The sequence below is a fragment of the Osmerus mordax genome, chromosome 6, assembly GCF_038355195.1.
Source record: "Osmerus mordax isolate fOsmMor3 chromosome 6, fOsmMor3.pri, whole genome shotgun sequence".
Taxonomy (NCBI): Eukaryota; Metazoa; Chordata; class Actinopteri; order Osmeriformes; family Osmeridae; genus Osmerus; species Osmerus mordax.
The window spans coordinates 4,635,605-4,656,215 of NC_090055.1; the positions used below are offsets into that span (position 1 = coordinate 4,635,605).

Below are 20,611 nucleotides of genomic sequence, written 5' to 3' on the forward strand. Positions count from 1 at the left end.
GGACACCTGTCTTTTCATCCTCTGTGATGCTTAAAGAAACATGCTTATTCTGCATTTATGTGTTCTTCTACGTAATCCCATGTATTGGACGAGATCTGGTTGATTTTCAAAGATAAAATCTGGTGATGTAGTTTAGTAGTGCTTCTTTTTCAATTACAACTATCTTGAACAGGCTAGTTTATCGACCAGTGTGTGTTAATAGGTTTCAATTCTTGTGTGGTGTTCATATTATTGGTCCTCACCCAATGTCTGCGGGTTGATGGACTCACAATATTACTGTATTTTTAAAACAATACAGCCATAATTTCTGTAACTGAACCCTCAATTTGCATTTTACTGTGATAAAGTGTTGGAAAATAACACATTTTCTAATGTATCACAATAATGTTTGGAAATACTGTGTTGTAATAACATGGAAAATTGGTCCCACAGACCCATATATGGGTTTAATAGACTATAATTCAAATAACAAAAACTATGTTCACCTAAATGTTATAATTAATCACCCACTTTGTCCTTATCTTCTCGTCCTTCAATATTTCAGTTGAGCAGTTAACAAAGGCATCAAAATGGAGGTCCCTAACCCCCTTAAGATGTACGGCCTGTACTTGGAAGCAGTAAATGATTACATCAATGAGTCCTATGGGGAGGATGTATGGAGACTGATTGAGGCCAGAGCAGAAATACCCCATCTGAAGTTTGTCCGCCATCAGATGTACAAGTACGGTCATCGTCATGCTCTTTCACATTAATCACCATGATGTTGGTTACTTTTTTCAAACCTTCAAATCTCAAACCCACTTTCTGTCGCTTTAACATCAACTAAATATATTTAGAGTTGTAAACTTGGATGTGAACGCAACATAGAAAGCTGTGCCTATTGTGATGTAGATTATTTTTTTTTTTACAGTGACAACCTCATCCTACGGTTAGCCAAGGCAGCTGGCGAGGTACTGGGAAAAACCCACGACGAGCTGATGTATGCCTTTGGAGTCTACATGGTGAAGAGGATCGGCAACTATGGCTATGAGAGGATTCTGAAGGTGGCCTTGCAACCTTTGGAATTAAGAGCAATCTATAAAAAATGACAATGATTTTGATTAAAGATGAATTCAATATTTAATACAAGACTCTCATGTAGGACAAACGCACACATATTAAACTTCCTGGTTTGTATTTGAAGTACGATGTATCCAAGCCAATACGAAAGATGGCTGAATATATAATTTCCTATCTGTGACAGGTGCTGGGGCGTAATGTGCGTGACTTCATCAATGAACTGGACAACCTGCACGAGTACTTCCGCTTCTCCTTCCCCAAGGTGCAGCCGCCTAGCTTTTGTGTGGAGGAGGAGTGTGAGACTAGCCTCACGCTGCACTACCGCAGCACCCGCAAAGGGTTCACCCAATTTGTCAAAGGTATGTGACAGTGGAAACCCCGGGTCTACGGTTGAGATTTTGGACTTGAGTCTCCAGATTCCTCATGATGATTGTTCCTCCTCTACTGACACAGGCCAGCTCTCCCAAGTGGGACGACAGTTCTACAACACAGACATTGAAGTGGAAATCCTGTCAAAAGAGGAGACTGAGAAAATGACATATGTGGTAAGGATTAGGAAAGGAGTATTTTTGCCTGGCCAATGGTGCGTGGTCATTGTGACTGGACAGGATTTAGGTTTGCATTGACCAGGAAATCTGGAAGGATCTGTCGTTTGACACAAACGTATCACTTCTGAAGTGATACAATCAGCTCCATTGTCAAACCACCTCTGGATTAACTCTAATGCCTCACAGCTGTACTGTTGCAGTTACCATCGCCTGTACTTTATCCACCCACAGATCTATAAGATGAACTTTGACAATGCCGCTTTCAAGCACCGCATGCCTCAACAGAAGACAGCCCCTGGCTATGAGAAGCTCCCAATGAAGAGGGGCATATTCTTCGACATGTTCCCCTTTAGTGTCATCTTCCGACGGGACATGACCATGTATCGCATCGGCGATGGCCTGAAGGAGGTCTTCTCCGATCTGCAGGGCAAGAAGGTCAACGAGGAGTTCACCCTGGTGCGACCCATGCTGGAGTTTAGCTGGGAAAATGTAAGTCTAGAAGTAAAGAAAATTACATTTTCCATGTGATTACCTAAACAACATCAAAGTTAGCATCCACTTGGCCATGGAAAGCTATACTTCCCCCATATCAAGTTTCACTGTAATATATTGTACCTCTACACCCATCTGTAGCTAATGCTATGTAGTTACATGGTTGTTTTGAATTACACCTTAATATGAAGTATTTCTGTTTTCTGCCCAATTTTCTGCTCCCTTAGATCTATACCCACTTGAACAATGTGTTTGAGCTGCTCTCCAAAGCTGTGGTAGAGAGCAAACAGAAGGTCAACATCCCAAAACTGAGTAAGGAGGAGCCTGAGGAGAAAGAGGAGTGCGAGAAAGTGAATCGAGAGGAAGAGAGAGGTACCGAGTTGGCAAGGGTCCATGCCCTACTCCGACTTTGCACACAGGCAGCCGAAAAGAAAGGGGAGTACCTCAACCTTTGTTTTTCCATACCAACCATTCACTCAACTGACTTACAACACATCATTTAAGATGTCTATGAGACGATGATGAATAAAGTTATCAATAACAATTACAATTACAAAATCAATGTTGTATTGGTCTCTCACACATTTGCTTGCATATCAGTTGCATATTCACTCATGATGCCGTGGACTCACTCAGGCACTCACAACTAACTCCTTCACTCAGTCATAACTCACTCGCTTGCTCACTCACTCACTCACAAATCGATTCACTTCCCCTCTCGAAGCCTTTCTTTCCTCATTTATTCAGTCATTTATCCCTACAACCGTTAGATGTGAAGTCCGTGGAGGACATGAAGGGAACGGACCAAGAGTACAGTGGTGCCCTAACTCAATACAACAGCTCCGCCAACTCTGGAGGGGAGGACATTGAGCTCCTGGCCTTCCAGACTGTCACTGGTGAGAATCTATTCTCTATTCAAAAACCACTTCAATCATTCAGATGTCAATCACACACAGGTTTTGATCTTTATCATGTCCAGGGAAATGCAGTGAAACCATCTTTGAGGATATGAGGGAACCACCGAAGAAGCCCCTCCACTTGAAGGGCCAGATGAAATATGTCCCTCAGTGGGACTCTCTCATCTTCCTTTCCACCCCCATGTAAGATCCTTCACAATATTTAAGAAAACAAATATAAACATAAATTACAGTTACATACAGTAATTGAATGGGAAAATGTGTCCAAACTTTTGACTGGTACTATGAATCAAGAACTAAAATTCAGTCAATCTTAGAATGCTGTTAAACAAAACTGTTACACAAACATGTGTCACCTCAACACTGTCTTACCTCTCCCCACACTACTGTTTTCTATTGATCTATTCTCCTATTCTGGTGCCTTGTCCTCTTACTCCCCTTTGTTCATGCAGCATTGAAACCGTGGAGGACATGATTAAAATGGGGGTATATGTGAACGACTTAAACCTCCATGACTCTAGCAGAGAGCTCATCTTAGCTGGAACACAGCAGTCGGCTGAACTGCAGTTGGCTCTGGATCAGGTAACATATTTCTTCTTGTCACAAGAACAGCAGTTATTTATTTTACTGGTAACATTCCGTGCACGTTCCACTTATTTTCCATAAGATGCCCTTTTCTTACACATGTGAAACTGTCTCTTGAGATCTTGATACTACTATGACTAACTTCAATAAAAATAAATAAGAATTCAAGTCATCTACTTTTTTTGCTTATGTCCCTTTAGGGGTTCCACAATACTGTTTGTATAAATATTATGCTGACACTAATATAGGCTCTTACATTGCACATCGACCGATACAGTGCATGAGAAGAATGTTTGGCCACATGAATAAGATGAAAAGCTTAGACCTAAAGAAGCTGAGGAATATTGTACATGCCCAAGTGTCTCTCAACCTTGCGTACAACTACAGGAGCAGCAGAAGTATGCCCAGCTGATGGAGATCATCAAGAAGCTGGACGAAGAGAAAAAGAGGGGGGATTCCCTGCTCTATGCTATGATCCCAAAGGCTGTGGCCGACCGTCTCAGGAAGGGCATCACTGCCCTGGAGACCTGTCAGGTAACTGACAGACATTGCTACATGGATGCAAACCAACTGCTTTTTTAGTTCCAAAAAACATTTGGAAAACTTCAGGGAAGTGTATTGTAATTTAGTGTATTTTCTTTGTTGCTATTAGGGCCAATGAACCCTGCAATGATTCAGGCTTTATCTTAAAAATATATTATATGTATATTTCACAAAGAGCATGCTATTACTTCAGTCCTTTTCGTAAACCTCTCCTATATTCCATATGTATCATGGCTTTCCCTTCCTCAGATCCAAAAATACCCATTAAACTGTTATGGTAAACTGCTGAAAACTCTGGAAGGTGACTGTTCCTGCCTTTCCTTGCCAGGTTTTCCCAGATGTAACCATCCTGTTCAGTGACGTTGTGAAGTTCAATGAAATCTGCATCCACATTACGCCCATGCAGGTGGTGGACATGCTCAATGAGATCTACATTGTCTTTGACACGCTTAGTGAGAAGCACAACGTGTACAAGGTGAAAACAATCACGACTATGTTAATCCCATTATATGGTCCTATATATGTTATGTCCTGTTCTGAAATTGTCAATTTCAGTCTCAAAAAGGGGATAATGGCTTATTGTGCCCTAAATAGATTTGTGGTGGTACTCTTTAACAACCTATAATGGAAATTCAAGAAATGTTCTATTGTATTCAAGGATTCTGATCTTTAAAATATCAAATATTTCTTTTTAAGACTTGGAATCAAAACATGTGTAATAATAGCAACATACACAATACTTTTTGGCCTTGATTTTTCCCCGGAAACCCACTATATTCACATTGTATTGCATTTCTATGCTGACTGTCAAATCCAACGTCCCCACACTAAACCGTTCTGTGGTTCCACTGATGTAGAAAATTACGTTTTTTTTCAGCAGCTAGTCTGAACCAAACTTAATCTTACCAGGTGGAGACGATCCGAGACGCGTACATGGTAGTAGCAGGTGTGCCCAACAAGACCACATTCCATGCCCACCACATATGTGACATGGCCTTGGACATGCTGAGCTCTATCGACCACCTCAAAGACCCCTCCACTGGGGACAACATTCAGATCCGAGTCGGTGAGCACAAAGATACACAATAGCAAGACAAGCTGGACATCTAAATAAACAGATTTTCCATTGAAAATACATTTTAGTTCGAAAGTGCCCATTTATATTTATACCAACACTAATATACTAATACACACATGAGGCATTCCGAATTTACAGTATGGTCTTTCTGACCCTGGTAAAAATCTATCAAATGATGTTCAAGGTATAGCTTTTTTCCAGATTAAGAAATTAGATTGGTAACTTATTTGTTTGATTATGTGTTGTAGGTATTCACTCAGGCATGGTGGTTGCTGGGGTGGTTGGACTGAAGATGCCTCGCTACTGTATGTTTGGAGACACAGTGAATACTGCTTCTCGCATGGAGAGCAATGGGGTGGTAAGGAATGCTGCCACAAGATCCAATGTTTTAGTTATTGTTGTGGCTTAGGTATATGGTACGACTGACTGAATGTTTTACTGTCTGTTAGTCTTTAACCTTTGACTATTTGTGTATAAAGGGTATGCAGATACATATCAGCCAGACCGCCAAAGATCATCTGGAGCACGAGCCTTATATAATCGAGGAGAGGGGCAAGATATTTGTCAAGGTCAGAGTTTTTATATTTAAGAATGCTGGGCCAACTGACACTGAAGAAGAAAAAAACTACATACCACAATAGCATTCTGTTTCATAATACTCCTTTTTGTGTCCATAAACATACATTTCACTGGCATTACAGAAAGTAAATAATAGCAGTAAGAGTCAATATTTGATTGTGCTTAAACCCAGGGTAAAGGCCAAATGAAAACCTATTGGCTGAAAGGGAAGAAAGACCTCTCGTTCAAGACCCCAGCAGAGCTGCGCTACAGCAGTGAACAGAAAGACTCAGAGGACAGGAGCTCACATGGGTGAGTGGGGAAAAGGAGGGGAGGAAGGGTGAACAGAGGAAAGGAAAGGGGGAGTGAAAGGAAGGGGAGACTAAAGTTAGACTGGAGTTGGAAACCTCCACATTAGCAACCTTTCTATAGTAGACAGATGCAGCATCCCCCCTATTGTTTATTGTGTATGTGTGCCAACAGCTCCACCTGCACTAACACCAAGCGCTCCACCTCTAACCTCAACATCCCCAATGAAGAGCAGGCGGAGAGAAAGCCCACACCGACCGATATGCCTGCAGAAACCTTACCCCAGCGAGAAGGCAACACGGAGGCCCCCTCTGTTTCAGCTGAGCCCCAGGAGAAGGAGAAAGCCAAAAAGACTAAGAACAACAAAGGGGCTAAGACGGAAGCACCCCAAGTCAATGCTGTGCAGGAAAGTGCACCCCTAGTGGGCAAGCCAGAGAATGCAGCCCCTGTGTTGAACAAGAGAAACAGCTTCCGGCAGCAGTATGCCAAGCTACCCACCAACCTGCCCTTGCGTAGCACTTCCTGCTGCATACTGTAAGAGCAGCCAGAGTGTTCAAGTCATGCTTATAGGGAAAATGATGGCGGGGTGAGGAGTGAAGTGAGGAAAGGATATGTTGTGCGACGCCCCAAGATATGTTCCATGGGTCAGGACAGTGAAGAGTATAGCAACATGAAATGCCAAAACAAAATACTCCGGCCTTGCCATTTAGTTCCACACACAATTAGCCAGTGAGACCATATCCTATCAAAGACATACATAGGTAGTGTATAGGTGGTCTCAAGGCCCCTGTCTCTCCTACATGAGAGTCAGGGAGAACAGCATGGCAAAAGTGGCCTGCAAAACCTGGGAGAAACCTAGAACAGCAGAGCCAGTGTTTTATCTCAATGGCCTTTATTCAACACACCCCAAAAATCCCCATTCTTCTCATGTTACTTCCTTTTCCTTGTTTGTCACGGAGTCTTGCATCTTCATAAATGTTTATGCTCCCCTGTGCCATTTATACTAAACTAGGTCCAAAGTGAGTGGAAGTGGAATTTAGCTATTGTTGAAGCTATATCGTTGAAGTGTTGAGAAATTATTTTCTCCCAAGATTCACCTAAACCGTATTTGTAACACTTTAATCTCAGACAAGTGTTGGGCACCAAGCCTTGAGTATCAGTAATTGTGAATAGAAAATGAATGCGGAAAAGAGGTACATTTTCAAATGCTTTTGAAACAAGACTCAAACAAGTAATACATTTTTAATCCCAACTTCAGTTCTTCAAGTTTAATGTTTTGCATGTTGTCACGCATCAAGAGAAAACAGACCTGTAATGTACATTTCTTCCGTTAATATGACCATGTTACAATTGAGGAATCATAACAATGTTCTGGAGAGTGATATAAGTCTCTTTTTCTTCAATTAAAATAGACTGCACACTCAGATTGGTACACAGGGTGATATGACGAGAAGTTTTATTTTATTTGCATGAACAACGATTTTAGAACATTTGAATAGAAAGGAATATATATTAATTATTTATAATGATGGATATTTAGCATGATTTTCTCAATAATTAGTTTCCCACTTACCTTTATGTTAGTATATATTTTAACTATAAAAATGTGATGTACAGTCACTAAAACATGACTCTGCATTTGTTTGTTGTTCCTATTCTTCTTTACAGTAAAAAGGTTAGCCAAGTTTTTAAGACATAAAAAACTGTCAACACAATCAAATGATTATAGAAGCAATGGAAGAACCACAAAAATGAAGGAAGGAGGAAGAGTTGCATGTGATACACCTTCCACCAAAGCAATGAGGAAGATGACTAGTAGTCAAATGTAGGGCGATAAGATTAATTCCTTGATCCCTTTTGAGTTAAGATGACTTATCTTTCTATGTGCCACCCGCCCACCTATCAAATAACACATCTAGCAGAACTATAATGTGTGCTCAGAAAAACCCTATTTTAAACCCTATACACACACTGAAGTCAGTAAATTAACATTAAAATAGTGATTCTTGCTTTCCTCAAAGTAATTATCTCAACAAGGAAGTTGTTCAAATGGGGCTTGTTATAATAAGGGTGGAAAAGGTAAAGGACAAAAACTCACATACAAGCTCACAAAACACATGCACACATGCACACACATTTAACTGTCACAGACATTTCTGTGTAAGATGTCATTACAAGATAAAGAGGAAGCCATCAGGAAACCGCTTAAGCACTGCTTCCTGTCTGTTGCCATGGTGGCAGGCCCCATTTTTCAGTTGAACATTTTACTACATCTCAACTCAGTTTATTTCTTACAAAGGGATGTAAGTAAAGAACACTTTCAAAAAGAAACACAATTATGTACGTCTCAAAATCTACATTCCACACACTGTGGGTTGGTATCCGCTCTGGCACTCCCTTCAGTCCAGATGGGCCTTGACTTGACCTCTCACCCTAAAATTTGAAAACAATCACACTTTTCAGACTACAGCACGATTGGACAGATCCCTTTAAGGGGTTGAGTCTCTGTTGACTGCCCTTTGGTCCAGCTGGTTGTCATTGAGATAAACCGATGGATAAACAGATTGCTTTTCAATTAGGGACTGGCCCAACCCATTTGAATCAGTTCATTCATGACTTGTCAGTGTGCTCTTTGATTCTCTTTATACAGCTTTAATAATGTTTACTTCATATGAACTCAGCAGTGAGACCATGTGTGACTCCAAATTGCCATCTCTGGAAAATATCACAGTCTATTATTTTATTTTTTTTACAAATGTAACATCCAAATGAGGTAAGAAAACACTGGAGGAGTGATAAATACTATGGCAACCAGAGCAAACAAGGATATCACATGAAGGTGAGGAGGTAGTATCTTGGAACTGGCCTCCACAGACTTTTACATCATTCAAATCCATTTCAACACTCTAGTTACATAGGTCATAACAACACCATAAATGTAAGCAGTTTATTCCATTAATATTAGGATGAATGGATCCTCTGTATGATTTCCTATGAGGGCAGTGGGAGTCAGAAAGAGAGAGAAATGAGAATGGAAGAGAGAGGAAGTCAGAAAGGTGAGAGAGCGTGAGATAGAGCGCAAGAAAAAGAGGTGTGAAGTTTGGGATTAACATGTTGGTTAGGTTTTGTATGGTTACACATTGCGGGAAAGTGGAGTGTGCTGGTGTTCGGTGCTGACAGGAGCCACATTCCACAAGGTGAACACAAAAAGGACTAAGCCGCTCCCCTTTCAAATGACTGCATCACTGGATTATTGCAAAATTCTTTCTAGGGTTTTCACTTGTCAGGACAGGCAAAGGCACGCTGTCAGCAGATAGAGAGAGAGAGAGGGAGAGAAAGAGAGAGAGAGAGAGAGAGACTAAGAAAAAGAAAAAGAGTTGGAAAGCAAGAAAGGGAGGAAAATATAGATTACTGCAGAGTATTGTAATTTCAAGAATAACAAGACAGGTTAGAATTAACGTATTTTGTATGTAGTGACATACAAAAGAGATAGGAGAGAGATAGTGAGTGTAAGAGAGAGAGAGGAGAAAGAAAGAAAGAGAGAGACAGAGACTAAGGGGTGTGTCATAGCAATTTAGTTCCTCAAGGAAGTACAACTGAAAATGATCTTGAGAGTGGTGAGCACAAGCAGATAGAAAGACGGCACAACTGATTTTCTTTTGTTTTCACCTTGTAAAATGAAGGTGTTCCGATAAATGTATTCTCTATGTTGACAACTTGATCCACGTGTAGAGGCAGAGCAAAAACTGACACAGAGGAGGGAGGGGGAACCACACTCACTGACAGACTCAGGTAAGGGTGCTCTCAATGTTTTTATCTACTAGCAGCCTAACTACAACAACTGTGCAATGATTAATTATCATGTACATAATTCTCGGATTGAACAAGTTGTTTGAACGTGTTTTGTGATTGGTCGATTTACACCCAGGCAAAAAAGTAAGCAGGAAGGTGGTAAAATCAAAATCAATTTGGAAAAATGGATAATGTTTGATAATGTTTAACTTTCCTCTCATCTTTCTCATCTAAAACTTGGGTGGGGGGGACATTGTTCATTCAGATGGTGTAACAGAAAGGCAGCACCACAGTGAATGTCCTTATGACCGTAAAGCTGAACATACAGTACTGTCAGTGCCTGTCTAATATTACGCAACATGGAGCAGTAGACGTTCCCTCCTTTATCCAGCCTACTTTGACTGAGTGTCCAAGCCTGTGAAGTGAAATAAATATAATGACACAACAGTGTTCAACAGATGGTAGGGATGGAAAAAAAACAAGTTGTGAGCCAGTGATGACTCCTCAATGCAAACCCAACTGCTGTCAGTTTCGTTTCCCTTTTGAAACAACAAAAGTCTGTGAGTCTTGAACACCCTATTAGAAATTTAATTGTTACTACGGTACTACTACACAGTACTATAAAGTAGAGGTTTAAAACACTTAAACCCATAATCAATTGATGAGTTTATCAGTAAACTGATGATGCACTGGCACATGCACCAACTAGGATATCTTAGGAAGCCAGTAAACATTCATCAACAGTCTCAGTGTACCTCCTTTGTGAGTGACCACAGTGCTACACATCCCTTTCTGATCTACTATGGGAAACCATTGATGAGGCCCACATGGCATAAATGTTCACAAATATATACTTCGGGAACACGTTTGTTTACTTCTATGACAGAGAGAACTGCAAGATGTCGCAAAGAACATAGACTGTTTCCATTATTTACTCTACCAAGTGTTAAAAGGGTTACACATTCTATGTATTACATTTTCATTATTCTCAATGGTGAATAAGAGTGAGGATGGAATAATGTACTCGGGTGTCAGTGCCCCCAAGTCCAGACAAGCGGTGACACACGTAAGCCTCTTGGGGCTGATGTTTAAGGAGCATGTACAAGCAAGGACCTGGTGCCTCTTAATAACAGTGTTACCCATGTGAGCAGGCCAATCTAAGGGAGTCACCACTGGCTTTACCTATACACACAGACATACATCCATGTATACATCCATAAATACATACATACAGTACATACACACAAATAGATACAAACACACCCAGCCCCTGGCTACATGCTGCCGTTGTCTGTGGAATGCTAGAAGGCTAAATATTTATATTTAATGCCTGCCTGCTTGTACTTAATCCACCAATCAGCACTCTCGATCGGAGTATCTGTCAATGGGACTATCTTCAGTTGTGAAACAATTATTTTGAAGATAGCAGTATAACAGGTCTGAACTCTTCCAAAAGAGTTTCTGCACCAGATTATTATAGCTGTACATAAACTCTTAAAAACATACATTAACCATATTCCTATTCCCTTAAGTGGTTGCCATTTCCATTAGTAAAAAGGCTTAATGTGATAATAGTATTTCGAACAATAGACTCTCATGCAGAGAGTTTAAACACAACCACACCAGCTTCCAGTTTCCAGCTCTGCCTCCATATTTCTGGAGTGAATGTATTTCCTGATGGGGGCACACATCTCTCATCAATTCACAGTAGGCTTTTGGAGCATAGAAATGAGATTTAGAGCTATTTTGAAATAACTATCACGCTGCTCCACTTCCATTATCACAGTTGAGGGAAATGAATCTAATGAATGTTCACTAATTCCCCACAGAGATGAAGCTTTGTATTGAAGCACACCATTAGAAATATGACACTGGTTCAGAATTAATGGGTATGCATGTATTAAAAGGCGTAATGGGATGTCTTATGCAAGATTAGTGTTTGAATAACATGGATGTTGTAACTGACACTGGGTGTATGCAAGCAATGCAGTGCTACAGTTATTATCTATTAAGCACATTAAATATATGGATCACATTGCTCAACACCTGGCAATTTGTTTTAAGTGCTATGAGTGTGTGCATACTTTCAGTCAAAAGTCTAGATTATCGCTTTTAAACCAAATACAGAAACACACCTGCAGCTGTTTAAAAAGTAGATAAAACACATGTTGTGTACACCCAAATTACACTTAAATTGAGTTAAATGCTGTTGCCCATGTTCTGTAAAGGATGTCTCAAAGGAAAGAGGTGTTCATTTGCATGAGAGTGCATTCCAAACCTTCTATAGCAAAAAGCGACTTTGTCCTGGCCTCTAACATTCTCTGTTACCACTGTGTTGATGCAACCTGCACTGCAGGTAGGGACCTGCTGTAGCTATGCCGCCTTGTCTACCTCACATACTTGTCCACACAGGCCTGAGTGGGGTTTCAACATTTTAGAACTTTACATAGGGCGGTGACAACGAGTCAATTAGTTGTTTAGTAGTTAGGTCTTGACAATGTTTATATGATGTGGAATGGAGTGGACTAACCCTAACCCTAATTCATATTTTCTCAATTTGACACATCCTACCTCAATAAACTATGGGACTATTATTTTGTATTTACCTCCATTGATAATATTCTTAATAACTTAAATCTCCAACTGACTACATGAATGCCACTGAAGTAAAGCAGCCTTGTAAGTACAGCCCGATTGCATTGTTAACCAGACATAACTATTTTCTCAAATGTTTTAGGATAAATCTTTTTTAGGCAAATCCAAGTCAAGCTTCCACCTAGAATGACCCTAATCCTGTCAGACTGTGTGGTATAACAGCAGTATATGTTTGCATGAAACAGATACAATGATCACTGATGACTTCCCATGGGTTGGTTTTCCATATTTCTCCCCTGAGGAGTGGTAGGCATGGGGAGTGCAGCCTCCTTAGGGTACAGGTCTAGGTGCTTCCCGTGGGTTTTAGCTGTTTACGTTTGTTGTACTAATATGAAAAACCAAAATAGTTGTCTGAGCTGAAGGGTACTTAAAGGGCTTAAAACAACCCTAAACCCAAACATCTAAAACAACAAATGGTGGATAAGTGCATAAAGCAGGATGGCTGTTCCAGATGTTTTTGACGAGGCACGGAATTTAAAAGAAAAAACATTTTTGTTCAACTCTATCCTGCTTTCTCCTCAGGTGACCATGGAGTCCTTTAGCTCCAAAGACATGGCCATGCAGGCCCAGAAGAAGATCCTCAGCCACATGGCCAACAAGTCCATGGTCAACATGTTTATTGACGACAACAGCAGTGAGATCATGGATGAGCTCTACCGTGTGTCTAAAGAGTATACTGGCAATCGTACAGAGGCCCAGAAGGTAATAAAAGATATGATCAAGATTGCAGTGAAGATTGGTGTGCTGTTCAGACACAACCGCTTCAATGCAGGGGAACTAGGTTTGGCTCAGGACTTCAAGAAGAAACTGCACCAAGGAGCCATGACAGCCATTAGCTTCCATGAGGTAACAGCAAAAAAAAGTTTTTGTTTCATGTTTAGCATTTGTAGTTCAGTATTTAGATAACCAATGACAAAAGGTAACATTTAAGAGGAGCAATCAATTTGATGATAGTAATGCTATTATTTGAAAAGACGGGCATATTGTAATAACGCTGAACTACCATGGTAATTACATGACTATCACTTCCTGTGGTGTAGGTGGAGTTCACCTTTGACAAGACTGTGATGTCGGAGATCTTGACAGGATGCAGGGACCTGCTGTTGAAGCTTGTCAACACTCACCTCACAGCCAAATCTCATGGCCGCATCAATCATGTGTTCAACCATTACGCTGACCCTGAGCTCCTGACCAAGCTGTATGACCCAGATGGCCCCTTCCGGCCAAACCTTATCAAGATCTGCAATGGACTCAACAAACTGGTAGAGGAGGGAACAATATGAGTCACATGCAATGGCCTAACATGTGTGAGACACTGAGAGATGTGTTCAAAAAGGTCTGGCTTAGAACTCATTGGGCTGACTGATCAGATAGGATGTGACATCACTAAGACTGTTACAGTTGGAACTGGTGTTACATGAAGCAGACGCTGATGTGTTATCATGCCAAAAAAAAGACTTTGAACAAATGGGAAAAAGACATGGCCACAACTGGACCTTAATATTTGTTGCTAGTAACTGATAATATTTCCATTTTTAAATGGTACGTCTAACACAGGAGTCTCCAAACCTGTTTCTGGTGAGCTGCCTGCATGTAGGTTTTTGCTCCAACACGAATCTAGCACACCTGATTCCAATAATTAGCTGGTTGATTGGGTAACTAGTGTTGAATCAGGTCAAATAAGTGTGGTTGGATCCAAAACCAACAGGCAGATAGCTCTCCAGGAAAAGGGTTATAGACCGCTGGTCTACTGTTTTTTTTATGGTAAACACAAAGGTCAAAAGGACTTCCAGTTTCTGGAATATGCTTGAATGGGATAAAATCCCTATTTGAAAAATGGAATTACCATCTGTACATTTTAATTTGTTGGATGCATTGAAAACAAAAAGGTACCCGAATATAAACCAATGCTTTTCATTGAAGTCCCAATCACAAATTGATACCAAGATCCTGCATTGCCATCTGGTGGTTAAAGAAGGTAATGCTTAAGAAAAATGCAGTAACTTTTTTGCACATCTATTTCAAAATAATGTGGGGTACAATCAGTAATTAATGTTACAGCTCAGGAAGAACTAAAAATTGCGATTTTTTATATGAAACTCCAAATCGCTTCTTTTGTAACATTAAAACCAATGCAATTTAAACAATAAATCTTGGTTATTTACTGTCTTTTTGTAGATTTTATGAATATTATTTCTTCAGAAAAACGTTATTAAGATGGGTTGTAGTGTGCAATAATGCTGGAACATCTGAACTGCAGAAACTGAATGTATTTTCTCCTCACATGAGTAACAAAGTTAATATACTGCAACCTCACATTAAACCTTCCACTAGTTTTTGTAATCCCTTTGTAGTCTCGAATGGTTATCAGGACAACATCATTTGGATAAGTATCACTACCATGTATCTATGTCACCAACTTTTAAAAATAATAACCTGTCACAAGAAAGGCTCTGTTTAGCCTGCAAGCTGAATTGACCTAATAATCAGACACACTTAGGGACTTAAACTCAAGTCATGAGCTGATTACATAATTTGAGTTAGGAACCAACACCTTGCATTCCATCTAAATGATTGCTCAGACAATGTTTTAGTACAACACAAAACCGTTGTTGAGCTTCCAGACTTCATACCAAGATTCATTTAATCCTCAAATACCAAAATCGTGACTCACAAATTATCACCACAGTTACAACTTGTGCAGCCCTAACTGGTGAGGAGTACATGCCAGTTTAGCACAGCAGCTAACCCTAACCCCAACAAAACATGGACACACATTCAAGTAAGGAGCCCATTGAACAAGAGGTGATTCTTCTGCAGGAAATAACAACTCCTCTAAATCTGTCAGGCCAGATTATCTTGGAGGTCAATCCCATTGACTAGCCTATGTATTAGCTTTATCAGTCCCATAGTTGGAGAGGAGAAATGGCATCACAACTCAAAGATCTCGTCCTCCCGGTCTCTTAGTTTCTTAGAGCATCTGGTGATAGTTAGGGGCACAGCCCCAAGTACTGCTTGTTGGTGTATTCTGGAAGCTGAAGACGTTGCACTCCGGGACCTTGTGAGTCTGCGATCTGGTGCTCTGCTGGCACAAGCTGCTTCCAGAGAGGCAAATCTGTGAATACAAAAACAGTCCAATAAAGTCACTGATATTTGGCAAGGAAAAGCTTAATACTATTCACAGCACATGATCGTCTGATGTTTTTTTTTTTTTTTGAATGAACATGTCTTCTCTTAAAATACAGCTTAAACCATAATGCTTAAGAATACAGAATATGTGGAATTACACTTATTGCTACCTTTTTTCTCCTTCTAGACATTTTTTGACAGCGGCCTGCTTAGACTGGTTGATCCTACTGTCCATCCTTTTCAAGAAATCCATTGGCGAAAGTTCTTCTTCAAGGCAATCCTCCTTTACAGAGTTTCTCACTGGCTTCCAATGTTGGTCGGAGTTGCAAATAATTGTGTCCTTTGCCTGGTTTAAATTCTCCTCAGCTAAACCTTGTCCATTGTAAGAGTCAGGTGCCAAAAAAACTGGGATAGACAAAGATGTCTTTAAGAATATTGAGTCATTGGTGTAAAGCCTATTTGCTCTTTTAATGTCTTCCATCTGTAAGAGAGAACATAGTTCCAGGTAAGGTTACAATGTTGTGGGAAATCCAGGTCCAATATAATTCCAAGGCACGCTAAAGACAACCAAAAGGTAGCTACATTAATTTATCTAGCACTAACTAGCGTTGCTAACTAGGCTTTATACTTACAGATACTCCATATTTCAAGGAAAGTCCTTGCAATGTCTCCCCTGGTTGGACTAGATGTTCAATTCGTCTTTGGCGAAGTGGAGAAAAAGAAGACTTAACCAGACTACCATACGACCTAGTGCGGGCACCCCGTAGTCCACTCGTAGGTAGGGGAGCACATTCATTGACACGGGAGGACATAGCTAGACTTTACATGAAACATATGGTGTTGGTTTCAGCCTTCTGCAAATCCCTTGCGTCCATCAAGGTCCGTCAGCTGATATGTCATGCAAACTGAGGTTAGCAAGCTAATCTAGCTAGCAACGTAAACGTAATACTGTAGCTTAGCAATAGTTCTAAAATATTCGTCTCTATCACTTATAGCTAGCTATAATACCGCACCGCGTTAGCATTCGTCTAACTAACTTCGTACAGTAGTATTTCGATTTCAGACAGCTAAACACGCTGAACTAGTACTTACTGATTCACTCAATAAACTAGGCTTGCTCGCAAGCATGTTGCCATCAAATGTGAACGTAAGTCTCTAAGGTTGGCTACGGAATAAGGTGCCGTGTATATATCTCAATGGCAATCTTCATGTTATTCTAAAAACAAACAAGGAAGTTCAACGATTGAGGAATTCGTCTCATGCTCAGCATGCTCACTGTGTGATGAGACCCCATATCCCACAATTCTTTCCTCAAAAACCCGGAAATAAACATTAACACGTTCACTGTAGTCGGTCAGACTGCTAGAGCTACATAAAGCGTAGTCTAGACTAAAAATGTCTTTCAAACGAGAAGGCAATGACTCAAGTCAACTGAATATTCTGAAGGTACTGTAAGTGGTTTTCACATAGCCTAATCATTTGAAACGTTTTCTACTCTACGGCTAGCTAATTGTCAGCATATTTTACATGTTTGTTTAGCTGTATAGCTAGGGAGTATTAGCTAGCTACTTAACTAGCTGGGAAGTCTAACTTGCTGGTCTGTATTCAAACGATTACTTTCCAGAAACGACGTGTTGCAGATCTCCTATCTAACTTTATTCCAGAAGACGAAGCAGCCTTGTTGAAAAATGGAAGGTGGGGAGTATATTGCGGCGTGTTAACTCGATGCTTAGACCATAAAGCCTGCATGCATGTGTAGTGTGATAATGTATCAATGATTCTCAATTTCCTTTGCAGATACACTTGCCTTGTGTGCTCCTACCGTCCTGTTTTTGATACAGTTGACATGCTAACAGTACACCGGAAGGGTAAAAGGCATCTTGAAGGTGAGAGAGACGGCAAAACATTTTGCAATTTTAAGTAACAGGTTACTTACTATCTGTGGAGATTGAACTTTCTCACACAGTACATATTTTTCAGGAATGAAGTGGTATTATGGACAAAAAAAACAACTGCAAAATGAAATAGCAAAAAGGAAGCATCAGGACTATGTTCTAGCTGAAGACAGTAGACAGGTAAAACTTGGACAGTTTTTTCTTGTAAAGGAGTCAACAGCCCACCATAATTGTAAGGCATTAGTTTGTGATTTTGTTGTTCCTAGGAACCTTCCAGTTCAGCCCCCCTTCTGACACAGACACGCAAGATTGCCCATCATGCCTTACTGAAAACTGCACCCTACAATAGTTGCCATAAAAAGACCAGGTATGGTGATCATATGGTGAAAATTTTAGACACCGGTGTACTACACTGGTTCACTTCCAAAAGTCAAACTGTGCAGAAAACAATTGTTAAAATATTTATTTCCAGCACCAAGTCTGAAAAGGGGCCAGCAAATTCAGGCTCAGAGATTAATATCAGCCCTTCCAGCACAACATCATCACCTCAGCACCAAACAAGAGAGCAACCCTCAATCAATGCAGCCTACAGCACACCAACAGGTACTGTCTACAGTAGGGCTGCCTATCCCTGTTCCTGTAGAGCTGCTGTCCTGTAGCTTTTCATGCAAACCCTAATAGGACACACATGATTCTAATAATTAGATGAAGTACAAAGTGAAACATGTTTGCTTCAACAGGGGTTGGAGTGATAATGTACAGGAGGATATTATAGATCTACAGGAGCAGGATTGGACAGCTCCTGGTCTACTGCATGATTGTCTTGGGAACCTGGTAATATCATGCATCGGTGTACTTATGAATTTTCTCAAACTCTGTAGTTGCACATTGTTATGTGTTTCAACAGTTAATCAGGGATTGTGTCCATCTGAGAGGAAGAATGAGTCGAAGACATCAGATCCAACAGTGTCCCATGAGTCTGAACATTTAACAGCCCAGAGAAGACAAGAGTTGGAGCATTATCTAAAGTTGAAAAGGTACTGCTTATAGTTTTCTGGTCATGAATTTAAGTCAAGCTTTTTACAGTGTTTATGATTTGCTTCCTTTGCTTGTATATCACACCACTAGGTGTCAGTATAGCCTTTCTTAGTATTCTTCCCTATTCCTTTTCTACCATTTTTTATTCTGTATCGTCAACAGTGCGGGGTGGCTGCAGGATAGAAGTGGTCAGTGGGTTAAGGATGAGAATGTGGAGTTTGATTCAGATGAAGAGGAACCTGCTCCTGTACCATCTTCCCCTGGTGACTCAACCAATAACAGACCAGAGGACCAGCATTGACACACTCTATCATCACTGTTAGTGATTCCAAAAGCCCATTGGAGGGAAAACCAGCTAAAACTACTAGGTTTTTAAATAATATGACCAGAAGATGATCGAAAAACAACAACAACCATTTTTGTATTGACCTGAGAAACAACGCTTGTTGCAAGATTACCACAGTGACTTTCCACCTTGCAAACACTGTTGCCACTTGCCAGCAACTATTTTCAGTTCCCTTTGTGTCCTACTCTTTCTCCTATTGTATTTTGTCCCAACACCTTCAAACTACGCCCCCTGTCAGTTAACTATAAATCAGCTAGTCATTAGATGGCCAATATAGTTGCTAATTTTGGTTGTGGAGCCACCGATTTAACATTTCTCGGAAGGTTATTATTCATATCACCAGTTGGATTCGATCTCCTTGGGTTCAGTTAGGTTTGTGTGGACTTCAAATGAGTTAGAAATTGCTAACGTGTGTCAAAGTCGCTCTGTCCTTTTGGAACTCGGCATGTGATTGTCTCAGGATGTTGAGATTAAGTGAATTCTTGATCTGTTATCTGTTTAAGCTAACTTTTATGAATGGGTTGGTTAAAGAAAAAGGATGGTGTAAACTTATAAGCAAATACTGTGAATGATTTGTTATTGACTGATGTATCATTGGACATGCAAAAACGGACTGGTTTGTGTGCGGTATAAATCAATAAAATTACCTATGATTTTCTAATACTCTCCATATATGATTGCTAACCAGAAACTTAGAACTTTCCTGAAACGGATCCTTCCTGGGCACCTCTCAGCTGGGTAGTTGATAAAGTAGGTCAAGCACAACATTTACATTGTCATTTAGCAGACGCTCTTGTCCAGAGCGACTTACAGTAAGTACAGGGACATTCCCCCGAGGCAAGTAGGGTGAAGTGCCTTGCCCAAGGACGCAACATCATTTTGCACGGCCAGGAATCGAGCAACCTTCTGATTCATAGCCCGACTCCCTAACCGCTCAGCCATCTGACCCCTAACATAGTCTGCATGTTATCCTGCATTTAGTCTCCATAAATACACCTGTTTTTTCCTGTGCTACAATTATCAAAGGAAAATACCTCCTAAAATAAATTATGGTATGGTAATACTGAACTTAAATCATTGCAACACTGGTTTCTATGCCAAGTGTCACCATGTAAAACAAGACAATGCAACCATGATCCATGCTAGACCGCATGGATCATCATCTGCCGCTTGCATAAAGAATGATTTTCTTGAAAGTCAAATGTTCAAAGCCTGTGGACTTCTTCAGGGCTGTGAAAATCCTCAAAGGTTAACAGCTGTTTCTTCATGAGTTCATAATTTTTATGTTGGCAACTTGCGCATGTTGCTCACTGCTCCAGAGCTGTGAAAAGTTGTTACATATATTTGGAACTGGGAAACTCAAGCCCAGAGGACTGAGTTACATAGACAGGAAGGTTAGTGGCTTGGGGGTATATGATGAGAGGGTTGTAAAAATAGGTCAGGTGCTGGCGGTGCACACCAGGAGGACTGAAGAAATTAAGAGTCATGATTCTCAAACTGATATAGAGGTGTAAGATTTACAACAAATTAACTAGATTTTTTCAGGCCCATAAAAGTACCATACTTGAGATCTTACATAGTTTTCCTTCTGAACCAAAAATGTAAAACAAAAAAAGTATAATTTTGTTTTGGAACAAATAAACAAAAAATGTATATATAGTTTGTCA

The 20,611-nt window shown here is 40.3% G+C and overlaps 4 protein-coding genes across 5 annotated transcripts; 3 read left to right on the forward strand and 1 right to left on the reverse strand.

Annotated features, from left to right (window-relative positions):
• Positions 1–569: 569 nt before the first annotated feature.
• Positions 570–6,627, forward strand: LOC136943898 (soluble guanylate cyclase 88E-like). The gene is made up of 16 exons (XM_067237382.1): positions 570–721; positions 911–1,043; positions 1,244–1,418; positions 1,513–1,604; positions 1,839–2,096; positions 2,327–2,471; positions 2,870–2,995; positions 3,079–3,199; positions 3,469–3,598; positions 3,989–4,135; positions 4,473–4,619; positions 5,054–5,210; positions 5,471–5,580; positions 5,702–5,791; positions 5,974–6,092; positions 6,264–6,627. The coding sequence occupies exons 1-16, from the start codon at positions 570–572 to the stop codon at positions 6,625–6,627; spliced, it is 2,466 nt and encodes an 821-aa protein (XP_067093483.1).
• A 2,847-nt stretch (positions 6,628–9,474) lies between these two features.
• tnfaip8l2b (tumor necrosis factor, alpha-induced protein 8-like 2b) lies at positions 9,475–14,705 on the forward strand. Its single transcript, XM_067238638.1, has 3 exons — positions 9,475–9,881; positions 13,059–13,382; positions 13,577–14,705. Exons 2-3 carry the CDS (start codon positions 13,065–13,067, stop codon positions 13,817–13,819), a joined length of 561 nt encoding a protein of 186 aa, XP_067094739.1. The 5' UTR covers positions 9,475–9,881; positions 13,059–13,064; the 3' UTR covers positions 13,820–14,705.
• A 157-nt stretch (positions 14,706–14,862) lies between these two features.
• Positions 14,863–17,070, reverse strand: lysmd1 (LysM, putative peptidoglycan-binding, domain containing 1). Its single transcript, XM_067238637.1, has 3 exons — positions 16,298–17,070; positions 15,836–16,146; positions 14,863–15,651 (listed from the first exon to the last, which is right to left on the reverse strand). Exons 1-3 carry the CDS (start codon positions 16,475–16,477, stop codon positions 15,468–15,470), a joined length of 675 nt encoding a protein of 224 aa, XP_067094738.1. The 5' UTR covers positions 16,478–17,070; the 3' UTR covers positions 14,863–15,467.
• On the forward strand, positions 16,549–19,605 carry scnm1 (sodium channel modifier 1). Of its 2 annotated transcripts, none has more exons than XM_067238636.1 (8): positions 16,549–16,575; positions 17,290–17,360; positions 17,463–17,551; positions 17,646–17,740; positions 17,827–17,927; positions 18,033–18,163; positions 18,468–18,597; positions 18,761–19,605. In XM_067238636.1, the coding sequence occupies exons 1-8, from the start codon at positions 16,564–16,566 to the stop codon at positions 18,897–18,899; spliced, it is 768 nt and encodes a 255-aa protein (XP_067094737.1). In that variant the 5' UTR covers positions 16,549–16,563; the 3' UTR covers positions 18,900–19,605. The 2 variants fall into 2 exon arrangements, with proteins under 2 accessions (XP_067094737.1, XP_067094735.1); XM_067238634.1 differs by lacking the exon at positions 16,549–16,575 and adding an exon at positions 17,006–17,111.
• Positions 19,606–20,611: the final 1,006 nt, after the last annotated feature.

Bases quoted from the DNA above. Each gene is read 5' to 3' on its own strand.
- scnm1 (XM_067238634.1), top strand. From the start codon at position 17,061: ATGTCTTTCAAACGAGAAGGCAATGACTCAAGTCAACTGAATATTCTG. The intron at 17,552-17,645 runs GTGAGAGAGACG...CATATTTTTCAG, and splicing joins GGGTAAAAGGCATCTTGAAG to GAATGAAGTGGTATTATGGA. The intron at 18,164-18,467 runs GTACTGTCTACA...GTGTTTCAACAG, and splicing joins AGCCTACAGCACACCAACAG to TTAATCAGGGATTGTGTCCA.
- tnfaip8l2b (XM_067238638.1), top strand. From the start codon at position 13,065: ATGGAGTCCTTTAGCTCCAAAGACATGGCCATGCAGGCCCAGAAGAAG. The intron at 13,383-13,576 runs GTAACAGCAAAA...CCTGTGGTGTAG, and splicing joins CAGCCATTAGCTTCCATGAG to GTGGAGTTCACCTTTGACAA.
- LOC136943898 (XM_067237382.1), top strand. From the start codon at position 570: ATGGAGGTCCCTAACCCCCTTAAGATGTACGGCCTGTACTTGGAAGCA. The intron at 3,200-3,468 runs GTAAGATCCTTC...TTGTTCATGCAG, and splicing joins ATCTTCCTTTCCACCCCCAT to CATTGAAACCGTGGAGGACA. The intron at 5,792-5,973 runs GTCAGAGTTTTT...GCTTAAACCCAG, and splicing joins GGGGCAAGATATTTGTCAAG to GGTAAAGGCCAAATGAAAAC.
- lysmd1 (XM_067238637.1), bottom strand. From the start codon at position 16,477: ATGTCCTCCCGTGTCAATGAATGTGCTCCCCTACCTACGAGTGGACTA. The intron at 16,147-16,297 runs GTAAGTATAAAG...TCTCTCTTACAG, and splicing joins CCTTGAAATATGGAGTATCT to ATGGAAGACATTAAAAGAGC. The intron at 15,652-15,835 runs GTAGCAATAAGT...TTGTATTCACAG, and splicing joins TGTCTAGAAGGAGAAAAAAG to ATTTGCCTCTCTGGAAGCAG.